Here is a 14807-nt window from a genome sequence, read left to right as displayed (position 1 = left end):
TGAGCTTATTTCATTATATATAATGCTTGTTTCAATGTCTTCAAATGTGAAGCGTTCCTTTTAAGGGCTGCATAATGACGTGCGCTATATTATCTATAAAAAAGCTCACAAAAGCAGCGCAACCCACTTGAAAGTTCATGGCCTCGTGCCACACCGTACCAAGTGATGATTCGCCCGCTCCCCCTCCTCCCCTGTGAATGCGGGATGATCACGATGTGGCAAGCCGGTGGAAAGACCGCTGCACAACCAAGATGTGCATTACCCTGTTGAATTAACCTACTTCATAACATAAGAAGTAAACAGGAAACTTAATTCTTCAGCCTGGCTCTTGTTTTGGCATGGCGGGTCTTGGCTCGAATCTGATTACATATTTTTGCATCCCTGAAATCCAATTTTGTGCCGTGGCATATTGAGTCCAAGCCCGAGTCTGAACGCGTACAGCTAGGTCAGGTCTGCGCCAAACTGAGATACTACCTTTTACTCGAATACTTCGCCAATCGTTTTAACCGTGCAGCGTCTTGCAAGCACGTCCAGGTCACGAGGTATTTGTACGAACGTGGGACGCTGAGGTGGGGTTCGAGCTCCACAAACAATGCCCCACCTCCGACACGTGTCGCCTCCCAGGCGGCCTGGTAGCAGAGAAGCTCGCACTTCAGAAGCTCCGCGGACATCACTTAGTGTCACTTTGGCACCAGTCGGATACAGAAGCCGGGCGCCGTTCTGTCGATGGCAGCCCGGCCGCCAGGTCAGCTGGTCGCGTAACCAGAGGCTGATAGTTTGGTTGAAGGGGGGGGGGGGGGAGGAGGGAGGGAGGGAGCCTGCAGCTGCCAGCCGCCAGCTAGCACGGCCAGTTGCTTCGCGGGCAGCGTCGTACCTGCTTTACTCACAATGGCCGTCGTCTGGTAGGTACCTCAGCGCCACGGGGAATGACAGCGATACATCCCCGTCCCCCGCCTGACGCTGCTGAGGAGGATGCAGGACGGGACATGGCGTGCGGGGCGCGCCGGCAATCTCCGGACGATCCCCTGATCACGTTGTCTTCATTACGGTCCCCCGAATATCATTAGCGCTGGGGCTGAGCGCATCCTGCGAGCGGGCCGGCTGCGCGCGGCCGCCGCAGCAGCGTCGCCCGTCCGCGTGGCGGCTGCGCGCGGCCGCCCCAGCAGCGTCGTCCGTCCGCGTGGCGGCGGCGCTGCTGGGGCCGCCGCTCGACTGGGCCAGCATCGCGCCGCACGCTGAGCAGCTGGCGCGGCTCGGTTCCGGTGACCGCGGCGTCGTCACCTTCAAAAGAAAGCTTTCGTTTTGGGCGCCAAACAACTCCGGCGCAAGCATCAATATGTTGTGGCCTCAGCGGGGACGGACTCAAAATCAGCTTGGCCCCAATCCCGCCACTTCAAATCATCTTTGTTTTGGCATTAGTTCTTAGTCGTCTACTGTAGGATTTAGCACATTCAAAGTTTAGTGTCAAGAAACTTGTTATGTTAACAAAGTCAAGATGGTTTAAAACAAGCTGCAAAGCGAATGAACAAGTCATAAACATGTGCAATACAAGTTCAAACGCTGCACGGCGAAATGCTGCCATTCTTGTTGTTTGTTGTGTTTGGCCTACACAAAAACAGTGTTGCGGTTTGCAGGAAATTTTAATACCAACATGCTGCATGTTCCCTTTTGATGTATAAAAGCCTTGAAGTTGTTACGCCGAATACGCAGTGTTCACCCAAGACATTCACGTCAAGTACCGGCTTTCTGCTGCCATACAGATCCACTTCGATCCAAATGCACATACATACATAATGCATACATAGTACATAATGCGATGCATCAACCACAAAATATCTGCTTTCTTTACTGCTGTGCAAATGCATGTATCAAATATGTCGGTCTCAAATACCTACCTCTCCGGTGTCACGTCTCTTTTCTGAGAAGAAATGCGTGCTGAGCTGGGACCGCGCTCGGCCGGGCTAATGGGTCGGCCACGGGGCCAAACACGGGCTCGGCGGCGACGAGAGAGCCGGCCGGCGCGTCGGCTGGAGGGCTATGTTTCGGCCGCCCCGGGGAGGACGATCGATGACTGCGGTCGTCGCCCACTCCCGGAGCGTCACCCGGTGACGTGGGGGGGGGGGAGGGGGGGGGGGCGCCACAGCTCCTGACGCGGGACCGCCGGGGACGCCGCCCAGACGACTGTGGGGGCGCCGCCTGCCTGGGGATGACGGTGGCGGTCGCTGGTGCGGCATGCGTGGGGTTTGACGCTGCGACTGTCGGGCGTTGGGATGCCCCTGATAAGCCGAAGTCCTGCCGCCTTCGCGGATCCGTCTGGTGGATATTTCTCGCAGATAGGAGTTCCACATGCTGCGACCTTCTCCAGGGCGCCCTATGTTTGCAAAAACTTTGACCAAAAAACGTCTTGAAGCTGCTATCAGTTCTGACTTAGTAGACAACGGATGGCAGTAACACGCCAATTTAAAACTGGTATGGCTCTTTCATCTCGACTCAACGGTAGCAAGAACTTCTGGTCGACGTTGTCTAAACTGGAAATGCGGGGCATCGGACACAGTAACGAGCTTCTCTTTTGTTTGAAATGTTTCGAACGTTTCGCGTAAACAATTAATTAGGAGCTCTTCGTCTCTTATTTATTCTTCAACAATGGCCTTTTGACAGAGCGCATTTGAGAAATACGCAAATCATTTGCAATGCTTTCAGGACAGAGTTCACTTGTATCCTGTTTGTATCTTCCTATTTCCAGGGATAATGTGTATGTGTTTATCGCATCAAATATTATTGCAAGTTAAGTAAATCAATCTTAAAAAGTTGAATCATTTGGAATATGCTCATTTGTGCATGGAGGACAAACAAATAAATATGACCATACCAGCATTATTATTGTCCCAAAGCATAACAAAAAGACTCAAGCAGCAATAATTCGCAAAAATCGTTTTTATGTTGCCACTACAAATGCGATTGTGAAAATCTGCGATTTGACAATAATGGCCATATAGTAGCATTCGGTCTATCAACTGATTTGTGTGCACTCTATCGAATCCTTTTTCTTGATAAGTGGTACACTGAATGAACGGCTGCTGTTGCGGTTTAACATGTATATCCTTGATATATTTTATGCGAATACTCGATGTAGGTCTTCCTCGTTTATATCAAGCAAAGACCTAAGTCTGATTAGCACCAAGGTCTAAATTTATTTTACAAGTACATGCGCTTGCGCAGTTAGTGTACTGTTACCACGACTGTGTAGGCCTAAAGAGCCAAGTGGCAATGTAAAACAGTTGTTTTTCGAAGGACGCATATTATGTACCGGCCCTATTTACCTTATTTCCTTGATCATGAATTGGCTGTCTTGAGACAGATGACCTTTTATTATAAAGCAGAGTGCCTTACGCAAGACGGTAAATTATTAATATAATATTCAGTGTTAATATAATATAATGTGTATATAATATAATGTACATATAGTATAATATAATGTACGTAAATTATTAATATAATATGAGTTATTACTAGACGGTAATTAAGGGACCACAAAAAACAGACCACCTCGTGAAAAGGGGCACAATGTTTTATTTCTTGGCTTAAACGCAGGAGATTCGTGAAGCACATACTGCTCACATCTTGCGTTCTTTTTCCAGGAGTTTTCTCTTCACGCTGTAATAATAACGCGGCCTTAGCACGGTTCAGAAGGGGAGGCGGATGCCACCTGGCGGTGTTTTCGTTATGACATTGTTTTACTTAACGGCGTGACTTCCGAAGACAATGCGTAACAGTTTTAACATTTCAGGTGTTCAGAAGTTGTCCGAGTTAAAATACTGGTTTAAGCATCGGTGCTATGTGCTCTGTCTAGGGAGAACAAAACTGACTCAGGAAGCTGTTGGTAGACCCAATCTTTTACGAATATTAAACTGCGAGACAGCTTTTCATGCCATGGGGTACATGATGCACGACGTCATGGTCCTGGCGACTCTCGCTTGAGAGGTGAAACTTTGGCCCTTTACATATCAGATCGCCCCAACCGGAATAGACTAAGATGTGTGATCAACTGCAAGGTGCAGTCGAGTGCACCATGAATAAATCTTGAGTAATGTTTGCACAGCTCAACCCGAAGGTGCACCTACAGCACTCAGGAGGAGGTTAATGCCGCATTTTCCCAAACCGGCCCCTTTTTCCAAAACCAAAACTACCGTGACTTCGACTCATTAAACATCTGCCTCGGCCTTTCATAGAAGAGTAGCCTCCTATGAAGTACGGAATTCTAAATGCGTTGACCAAAGCTCTTGTATGGACTCCTAAAAGCGTATGGGTCCTAAGCTAACGCCTTTGCGGCGCCTGCTTTGACAACTCTCACTCCCGTTTTCACCCCCCTCGTCCCAGATCTCAAGAGGCGTCTCACTGGCTGTATCCAGTGTGCGCCGACGCGAATGATAGCATTCTCATCGCAGCAGCGTCGTTACGCGAGGCGGCTGCTGCAGTGCCGGCGCGTCCAAAGCTCCATTAGCCCCGGCAAATGAGCCGATCCCCTGTTTGTTCCGGTGGTGCGCTCGCACGCACCGGCGGAGCGCGGGCCGTGTGGGCTGGCGGCAGGCGGCCGGCGCGGCCAGCAGCCGTCGCCGCCGGCGGGTCCGCCCGGTCATCAGTGACCTTACAGCCACGGTCGATACTCTCAGCCAGGGGCGGCCATGGAGACAGCAGCCCGCCGTTCCGATGGGCTGACAGCGGCTTCGACGAACGGCGGAGCCTTTTACCGGCGCCGTGGGCGGCGGGCGGTCACCCTCAGTGGGTGGCGCGGCGCAAGACTTAGGCGCCGTTTCTGCTGTGTGAAAGAGTGGGATTTTCCGTGCCGCCCAAGATGGCACGAGCACGGGGAGCCAAGTTCGGGTTAGTGCGCATTTCTGGGCTGGGATGTGAGTGGTGCCTTCCTCTTAGAGCGGCGTTGAATGAATGACATCCATGTGTGGTGTGACGTTCTGAATAAGGTTCCAAAGCATCGCAACGAATAGGTGGTTGGCTCCAGACCGGCGCGGTGATGATATGTCGGACCATTACGCGATGCATGCGAGCTTTCCTGTCTGACCTACCGAGACAGAGATCTGGGCAATGTGCAGATCTTCCCTCGAAGATGTCACCGCGCTAAGAGTGCGACACTTTCTGTAACAATTTCGCAAATACCCAGTTGGGCGTAGGAGGTGATCAGTCAAAATGTAGCGAAATAACATCGATTTGTTAGTGCGCATGCTGCCTGAGTTGTTTTGTATCGATGCAGTGTTCTGCTATGGGATGAATGTATGCCTGGAGAGGACCCCATCTTATCATAAGACGTCTGAGTAGTCGTGTGGAACGAAAAGACGTCATGAGTTGAAAGTTTTTTCTATTGAGTTAGCAACTCTCAATATACCAGGAGGACTTGGTTTAATGGCTTTGTAGTGCAAACTAACAATCACACTGACGGTGCTTAATATTTCGAGCTGCGTCCATCCTTAAGCCATCATAAATCACATCATACTGAAGGTTGTTAACTCAACACAAGCACTTTCAACTCACATTGTCGAAAACTAGGAGCTGAGAGCGTTCTTTTGTATATCAAAAACAAGGAGACGTCTATATCATACGGAAACAGAAAATGGTGGGCATGCGGTACGTCGGGGACGATCCATGTTAGGACGGCATGCAAACTTGGTCAGTGTCTGCGGCAAGATGAAAAGCCTCATCACGTGTGCACTTTCCAATGGGTTACGTTTGGCTGCAACGCCGGTGAGCGTCAGTAAGTGGCTGTCCATGTCCTGAAATGAGCATTGGCTTCCGAGGCCGGCCAGCAGATCGATGCGAACAAGCACAAAAGCGGCTCAGTCGGGATAACGCACGCGTTTTTTTTAGAACGCGTCGCTGGATGAGCGGTCTCGCACAATGGAGCAGGCACCCGTGTCGTTGCCGATAGTCTGTTGATGCTTCGATAGCGGTGCTTTTCAGGAATTGGAAGGGTAAACAATCGGGCTCTAGATCTGGCCGGATTGTGCCCAAATTAGTCCTTAAATCAGGTTTAATTTTGTTAGATAATTGGGTCCTCCACCCCGAGTGCTAGTCAGTCCACTGAAAATTTATGGTGAGCGCTTCGATTCCGCTTCCTTGCAAAGTCGTTCTTAATCGCTGTAAATGCCTAACGATCTTCCACATTTCTATCTTTCGACATCAAATCCCCCAATAAGTCTGTTTACGTTGCGTGATATCTGCATTACGGGAGAGCTGACACGTTGCGTGTAGTGTACGCTGTTGATCGTCGCACACGGGCGGCGAAGCGGCTGGCAGTTCATTTTTTGGATTTTGAGGTCGAACAAGCAGCCAATTTGCAATCTAGGGCATCATAGATTGGGTCATTTCAAGCTGCATTTGCGACAAAACTGATCGTGATGAACGTGATTCAGCATTTATTTTGTTTCAGAGAATTACGGGAAAGGCTTGACACCACCGTAGCGTTCAATAAGGTGACCAATTAGAGTGCGATCCCCACGTGCACATTTCTACACAATTATACTCGACTGATTACGTTTTAACAGGGGCGCCTAGAGGGAGCATGAAGGAAGTTGGCCTCGCGCACGTGTTCCATACGTATGTCAGACCTCTGGTCGCCTCAAGGACCTCATTCAGGTTGCGCTGTAGCTCTTCAGGCTCAGTTTCCCATGGACACTCCCAACAGGAGGACATTGCACGTTCCCCGCATGTTAGACCTCTGGCGACTTCAAGCTGGCTTCGAACAAGCGCCAGAGCTTCCTGAAACTTCCGCACGGTCGGACACGAGACGCCTTCGGATGGTGACGCCACACAGCTGCCGTTAAGGAGAAGCTGGTGGTCCCCCGGACAAGGGGGCTCTCCGGAGACACCCATCGTCATTAGACTGATGACTTGGAGAAGGAGGATAGCAATCATCGCTGCGAGGCTTCTGGGCGGGTGACAGAATATTGAATGAGGCCCGCTGGTGTGGGTATAGCCAAGCCGTGTAGATCTTCCTGTGTCGATGTGGAGGGCAACGGCCACACTGTTTTGCTGATCTGTGCTACCACCCGGCAGAAACTTTGCTGGCACACCAGGTAAAAGCCAGGCACAAAAGGTAGGCAGGCCCTTTAAATAAGTAAGAAACTAGACACCAGATGAGATACTATAGTTTCCAAGGTCGTGGTGCGCGACGGAAGTCATACATATTCATGTATGAAATTTATGGAGTGATTTTTGTGTAAGCAATCGTTTGCTAAGAGACAAAGAACGCTGTCATTCACGTGAATTAGTTGTTATGAAGCTTGCATGTAGGTATATCTTAAAAGTCTCTAAGATTGTTCACATATGGTCGTCGCACCCGGCAACACCATTCATTTTTTGTACGCCCGTTCGCAGCCCACATAGGTGAAAAATGACAATATGAAGCAAAATGACCATGTAACACGAAATCGAGAGAAAACAACGTAGTCATCAACACAAACTCCTCGCATATTATTGCAATGTTTCACAAACAATACATACCAAACAAAATTTTTGTCATTCAGCTCTCCCAATAAAGTCATGAGATTAATGTCAAATAGTCGGCAAGCTAAAAAAAAAAACACTTTTGAAGATTCCGATGTTCTATTGTCTATTGGTCTAAAGATTTATTGTCAAGAACTTGTAGTCTCCCGCCGCCTCGGTATCTGGACGTAAATAATCACAGCTCAGTTGATAAAGGTCGGAATCTGACAGGTGTCGAGACAAACGTGTGGGCTTCCCTGAAAAATCGTATATGTGACTCGTAAAGAGGGTTATTTAGCAGCTGGGAAAAGAGGATGAAGCCGGCACGGGATGGCTGGTCATAAGTTTACACCCACGATATGATCATTAAAAGGTATCTGGGTCAAACTCAGAGGTGAAATGTTGTTCGCTTGAGTGACATTTCTCAACCTGTGTATTCAAATAAAGCTCACACAGCCCGTGGTGTTTAGGTCTCTATATCTATATCTGAAAGAGTTTTAGAAACATAAGTAAAACCGAACCCTTGCTAAAAATAACTGTCTCCGAGAGTATTTATAATATCCAAGTGCATGCCGTTGGAAGTTGGCGTTCGGGAGGATTGGAATATCCCTGCACGATTGCCCAGGATATATATCCAAGCTGGCCTCACAATCCATTCCAGAGGGTTTGCTCCAATGCGCCACACATTAAATTGATTGTGACTACTGAAAAAAACAATGTAGTTAAATACATCAAAGATGGCAGTACACTTCGCTCATGTATTATTTGTTTCTTTGTCTGGGGTTTACCTGTTGACGCCGCGATGGTTCTGTAACGTCTTTGTCATGGCTCGGTCACACTGGAAGATGAGTAGTACACGGTCCGACTTACGTGACGGTGGTATTGCTGTATTAAATTTGCACAGGCATCAAACTACACTATATATTTGCTATGGTTAAAGATTTAACGCTTAAACATGACACTTGCTGCTTAAACTCAGTTCTCTTAATTGCACTTACAACACGTGCCAATGGCTTCTTCCATGTTGACGTTTAAGAGGGGCGTTGCGAAATATGTATCAGCGTACCTGTCATGTTCGTCTCATTTTCATTTACGTCATTTAGTACATTCAGTGTAAAAATGCCTCCTACAGCTAAGAAAAATAAGCAACCCACCCTGGAAAAAGATAACTGAGCCACAATATCCATGAGCCACAATTTCCTCCCCTCCCATGCTATCCCATTGCCATCTGAGCCAGCGTCACCCCGTTGACCATGCCCCTACTGCTGCCGTGTTTTGTGTAGGAGTTCGCCCACTGACCCTTGTACATGCTACTGCAATGTCGACCACGGCCGTGCCAGATCCCACCCGTGACCGGCAGCCAGGGCACCGCGTCGCCGCGTCAGCAGTCTCGCGTGTATCTACACCAGTATTTGCAAAAATACCGGCTCGCTGTCCCTGGACCAAAGTCACCGTGTCAGGTGCATCAGCATCTACGTGTCCGCCGATCCTTTCCGCGACTGTCATCTGCATCGGCATTTGGTTGCTTATACCTATCCATGCCGTCGCCGTGCCATCTGTGCCATGTATCAGTCCTGGTGGCTGTATCAGGACCTGCTCGTTGATCCCCACCATCGCAGCCGCCGTGCCGTACGTATCAGGTATCGGCATCTGTGTTTGCATCGGCACCACCTTTATCATTGTCCGTGCCAGTGCCAACTCGTCCTCGTCAATCCCCAGCCCGTTGCCGCTGCCGCATCAGCCGTGACACGCCTCAGCACTGGCGTCTGTGTCATCGCCTGCCCACTGACCCCGTCCCCGCCGCCGCAGGATGCCGTGAGCCAGCGGCATGTCGGGCCGCAAGCTGTTCTCGCGCACTGCCCACTGACCCCGTCCCGCCGCCACAGGATGCCTTGAGCCAGCGGCATGTCGGGCCGCAAGCTGTTCTCGCGCACTCAGAAGCGCGGCTCCGAGGGCGGCAGCAAGGCAGCCGTGCGCTATACGCCCTGCTCGCGCCAGGAGCTGCGCCTCGAGGAGGAGCTCGATGACATCGCCGTCGTCTCCAACGCTGATCCGGGCCAAGTGCGCTACGGCTCCGGCTCCGTCACCGCCAACGGGCCCAAGGTGGTGCCAGGTGAGAGCTGCAGAGGCGAGGCGCGTGCCGAGCGACGCGAGCCCTCGTTCGCTGGGGAAGGCTGGAAGCTCCTGCACCCTCCCCATCCTCCATGTGTGTCCTTGCGACTCAGCTCGTGGACGGGAAGACTCCTTGTGGAATAGGTCTCGGGCCCGTTGTGGCTTGCTTCTCTTCACAAACTGATTGTAGGTGCGTTACAGGCATTCAAACATCATCGAGGCAGCACTCTCATCCCCCCTTCACTAACTCACCACTGATGCTGCCTTAACCTGACAGAGGCATCACTGAGGCAAAAAGTATTTTCCTGAGCATTGATTCGGTTTGAATCAATGTTGTTACTGAAGCCAACGCATCATATGTATTCTAAGATGAGGTGGGTTCTGTAGAAAAGCTTTCCATAATCCACATTATTTCTGGCCATTGCTTTGTCGCCGTTTTTAGATCTTTACTTATGTTTGATTTTATAAAAGGAAAAAGTATAGTTTCTGCAATGCATATGAATGTACAGTAAGACCATACAACCAGCAATCATAACACTCCTGTGTAGGTGTATGTATGCTGTATTTTGCCAATCATCTTTTGATCAGATGGTGTATCACAATTTCTCAAGACCATCACGGAGAAATGGAGCATGCTGTTCATAGGGATATCTGCCATCTACTTTGTTAAAAAATTCATTTCCCCCCTTAAAAGTCATGAATCAAGTGTGGGCCTGACCAGTTTTATAGAGGAAAATGCTTGAAGAAGACTTCCAAATTTTGCGAGAACCCCTTAGCTTGGGATGAGCATTTAAGAAAAGAATCATCGCATACGTATGCAAAGCAGGCGAATTTTCATATGTCGGTGGAAAATAGTCCCACTACACCGTTGTAAGACTTGTGGGAAATGTTGAGACGGACTTAGCCAAAAGTTGCGTTAAACGCTATGGATATTAATGTCATTTAAGCCTCGCACAGATGGCAAGGTGGGACAAGTCTTGCTCACATCGTATGCAAATCCCGAGCTTAAGCACCTTATCTTGCATCACGGACGTCGCCGCATGGTCGCGGGACATACGGACCCTCGGACATGACACGCCGCCCTGCATTATAGGTATCATGAATTATTCCTCGCGGAACATGTGTACCCCAAATCTGACCCACCACCCTGTGCTGCAGACACGATCACCTCGACACGAGACATGTAAAACTTCATAGCTGACCGCTCACGACGTGTTGCAGACTCGGTGGGGCACGTGCACCCACGACCTGGCCGTTGCAATATACCTACCCTGCAGCCATCATGACCTCGACGGAGGACGTGTGTTGCAGGCATAATGGCCTCGACGGAGGACATGTGTAACAGCCATCATGACCTCGACGGAGGACATGTGTGACAGCCATCATGACCTCGACGGACGACATGTGTAGCAGCCATCATGACCTCGACGGAGGACATGTGTGACAGCCATCATGGCCTTGACGGAGGACATGTGTAACAGCCATCATGACCTCAACGGAGGACATGTGTGACAGCCATCATGGCCTCGACGGAGGACATGTGTAACAGCCATCATGACCTCGACGGAGGACATGTGTGACAGCCATCATGGCCTCGACGGAGGACATGTGTAACAGCCATCATAACCTCGACGGAGGACATGTGTAACAGCCATCATGACCTCGACGGAGGACATGTGTAACAGCCATCATGGCCTCGACGGAGGACATGTGTGACAGCCATCATGGCCTCGACGGAGGACATGTGTAACAGCCATCATGACCTCGACGGAGGACATGTGTGACAGCCATCATGACCTCGACGGAGGACATGTGTAACAGCCATCATGACCTCGACGGAGAACATGTGCGAAAGCCATCATGGCCTCGACGGATGACATGTGTGACAGCCATCATGGCCTCGACGGAGGACATGTGTGACAGCCATCATGGCCTCGACGGAGGACATGTGTGACGGCCATCATGACCTGGACGGAGGACATGTGTGACAGCCATCATGGCCTCGACGGAGGACATGTGTGACAGCCATCATGGCCTCGACGGAGGACATGTGTGACGGCCATCATGACCTGGACGGAGGACATGTGTGACAGCCATCATGACCTCGACGGAGGACATGTGTAACAGCCATCATGACCTCGACGGAGAACATGTGCGAAAGCCATCATGGCCTCGACGGATGACATGTGTGACAGCCATCATGGCCTCGACGGAGGACATGTGTGGCAGCCATCATGGCCTCGACGGAGGACATGTGTGACGGCCATCATGACCTGGACGGAGGACATGTGTGACAGCCATCATGGCCTCGACGGAGGACATGTGTGACAGCCATCATGGCCTCGACGGAGGACATGTGTGACGGCCATCATGACCTGGACGGAGGACATGTGTGACAGCCATCATGGCCTCGACGGAGGACATGTGTGACAGCCATTATGACCTCGACGGAGGACATGTGTGACAGCCATCATGACCTCGACGGAGGACATGTGTGACAGCCATCATGACCTCGACGGAGGACATGTGTGACAGCCATCATGGCCTCGACGGAGGACATGTGTAACAGCCATCATAACCTCGACGGAGGACATGTGTAACAGCCATCATGACCTTGACGGAGGACTTGTGTTGCAGGCATCATGGCCTCGACGGAGGACATGTGTAACAGCCATCATGACCTCGACGGAGGACATGTGTGACAGGCATCATGACCTCGACGGAGGACTTGTGTTGCAGGCATCATGACCTCGACGGAGGACATGTGTTGCAGGCATCATGACCTTGCTAGAGGGCTTGTGTGGCAGGCATCATGACCTAGACGGAGGACATGTCTTGCAGGCATCATGACCTTGCCAAAAGGCTTGTGTGGGCAGGCATCATGACCTCGACAGAGGACATGTGTAGTAGGCATCATGACCTCGCCGGAGGACATGTGTGCCCTAAAGCCGACCATCCTTCCGTGTTGCAGGCATTATCACCTCATCCCGGGGCGCGCAGGAGCGGCTGAGCTCGTCCAGCACGCGGCTCAACGCCACCAGCCCGGGCACCGCCGCTAAGGCGTCGGTCGACTCGCTCAAGTGTCGCTCGGGCTCCAAACAGTCGCTGATCGAGCTGGTGTCAAGCCGTTTCAGCGTGCGCGGCGGCAAGCGCTTCAGCCGCGACTCCTTCAGCAGCTCGTACATCAACCGGGCGCAGATCTCCGAGCTGGACATCCCGCGCAAGACGCGCGAGGCGCGCCGCAGGGAGATCCGTACCAAGCTGCTGGACGGGTACCGGCGCGAAGAGGGACGCGGCGGGTGCCGGTGGACGTTCGTGTTCGACCCGGCCGGCCGGCTCTGTTACTACTGGAGCATGGTCGTGTCGCTGGCGTTCCTCTACAACTTCTGGGTGATCATCTACCGATGTGCTTTCCGTGAAATCGAGCCCGACACCGTGGTGGTGTGGTTCATTCTGGACTACTTGTCGGACCTCATCTACGCGCTGGACATCGCGTTTCACTTCCGCACGGGGTATCTCGAGGACGGTGTGCTGCAGACGGACTCTGTCAAGCTGCGCACGCACTACATGAACTCCACCACATTTTATATCGACGCGCTCTGCCTTTTGCCGTTGGACTTCTTGTACTTGTCAATAGGTTACAATTCGATCTTGCGCTGCTTTCGGCTCGTGAAGATCTACCGTTTCTGGGCGTTCATGGACCGAACAGAGCGGCATACCAACTACCCGAACGTGTGGCGAACCGTCTCGCTCATCCACTACTTGTTGGTGTGCTTCCACTGGAACGCCTGCCTCTACCACATCATCTGCCTCAACGAGGGCTTTTCGAGGGAGTTCGCACCGCCGCACAATGCCAGCCAGGACGACGTGGTGCTGGAGCACCTGCAGGCGCTGTACTGGTGCACGCGCGCGCTTACCACCATCGGCGACCTGCCGCAGCCGGTCAACAAGGGCGACTACCTCTTCATCGTGACGCAGCTGCTGTTCGGCATGTTCCTGTTCGCCGCCGTGCTCGGACACGTCGCCAATATCGTGGCCAACGTCAGTGCCGCACGTAAAGAGTTCCAAGGTGAGCACACCGCTTGAGCGGTCCGCCCAGATGGTGTTCCAAGGTGAGCACACTGCAGGAGCGGTCCGTCCAGACAGTGTTCCCAGGTGAATACATCGCCCGAGCGGTCCGTCCAGACGGTGTTCCCAGGTGAGCACACCGTCCAAGCCTAGGCGGTGTCCCCAGGTGAGCTTACCGTCTGAACGGTCCACTCAGACGGTGTTCTAATGTGAGCGCTTGAGCGGTCTGCCCAGACGGTGTTCCCAGGTGAGCACACCGCCTGAGCGGTCCGCCCAGACGGTGTCTGCATGCGATGAGGCGCTTCAAGCTGGTGTGGAAAGGTGAACGGTGGTCAGCTCGAAGGTTGTTTTGGGCTGGATCGTGAACGAATATCAACTGATTCCCGCTGGCAGATGTCATTATCTGTGTAGCAATGAGTTACCATTTGTGAGACTGCAAGGCATCGGCAGAGTATTTCCTTTTTCTGGCATATGTAGCTCTGCTCTATGCAATTGAGATGTTCGGCCATTTTTAGGTGGTTTGTTTTGTTAAAGGCACGCTCAATTGAGAAACATCCGCGGTTCAGAGTGTATGTTGCTGCCTGAATTGACATTTCAGTCAATATGTATTATGGCCATGAATAAAGACAACGAGCCAGCCGCAAAAACAGAGCGTACTCAGTAAAGATTAACTTACGATCAGCACAGCTAACCTTGCCCTATAATGAGCCAGCTATTCAACCATTGCTTCAGCTATTAAAATAGCATACCCGATGATAGACAGGTTATTAACAGCTGAGCTTAGCAAACGTGTAGGCTTGGGTGGCATGGGATGAGCGAGATGGCAGCAGATGTAAATTGTTAATAAGCAACATGCAGATGATGCCAAAACCGAGGCTAATGCAGACAGGCATGTTAGGGGTGCCACGCAAGTGCTCGAATATCAGTGTTTTGTTCGGAGGCTCGCCGATGGCACGATCAGGCTGTCATCGCTGTAACATCGTCTAGCTTGGGCCTGGTCATGCCCGGTGTTTGTAGTCTATGAAATCGATAACTTCGTGATGCGTGACTTTTGTGAACGACCAGCGTTTGGTAAAACGTGCAAAAGCTTTAAATTTACACAGCTGTATTGGCTGGGCGTTGTTGAGGTGTCT

At 51.3% G+C, this 14807-nt stretch overlaps 1 protein-coding gene across 1 annotated transcript in view; it reads left to right on the top strand.

The window, feature by feature from the left end:
* LOC119096934 (cyclic nucleotide-gated cation channel alpha-3) overlaps positions 1-14807 on the top strand; it is an 82982-nt gene that overhangs the window by 11894 nt on the left and 56281 nt on the right. The window contains exons 2-3 of the mRNA XM_037219940.1: positions 9381-9607; positions 12578-13675. Of these exons, the coding sequence (XP_037075835.1) occupies positions 9400-9607; positions 12578-13675 (1306 nt within the window). The 5' untranslated portion in view covers positions 9381-9399. The remainder of the gene's footprint in view (positions 1-9380; positions 9608-12577; positions 13676-14807) is intronic.

The sequence above is a fragment of the Pollicipes pollicipes genome, unplaced genomic scaffold (assembly GCF_011947565.3).
Source record: "Pollicipes pollicipes isolate AB1234 unplaced genomic scaffold, Ppol_2.1 Scaffold_4295;HRSCAF=5057_pilon_pilon_pilon, whole genome shotgun sequence".
In the NCBI taxonomy this organism is placed as follows: domain Eukaryota; kingdom Metazoa; phylum Arthropoda; class Thecostraca; order Pollicipedomorpha; family Pollicipedidae; genus Pollicipes; species Pollicipes pollicipes.
Note: the sequence above shows the minus strand (reverse complement) of the source record. Positions and strands in the feature narration are given on the sequence as shown.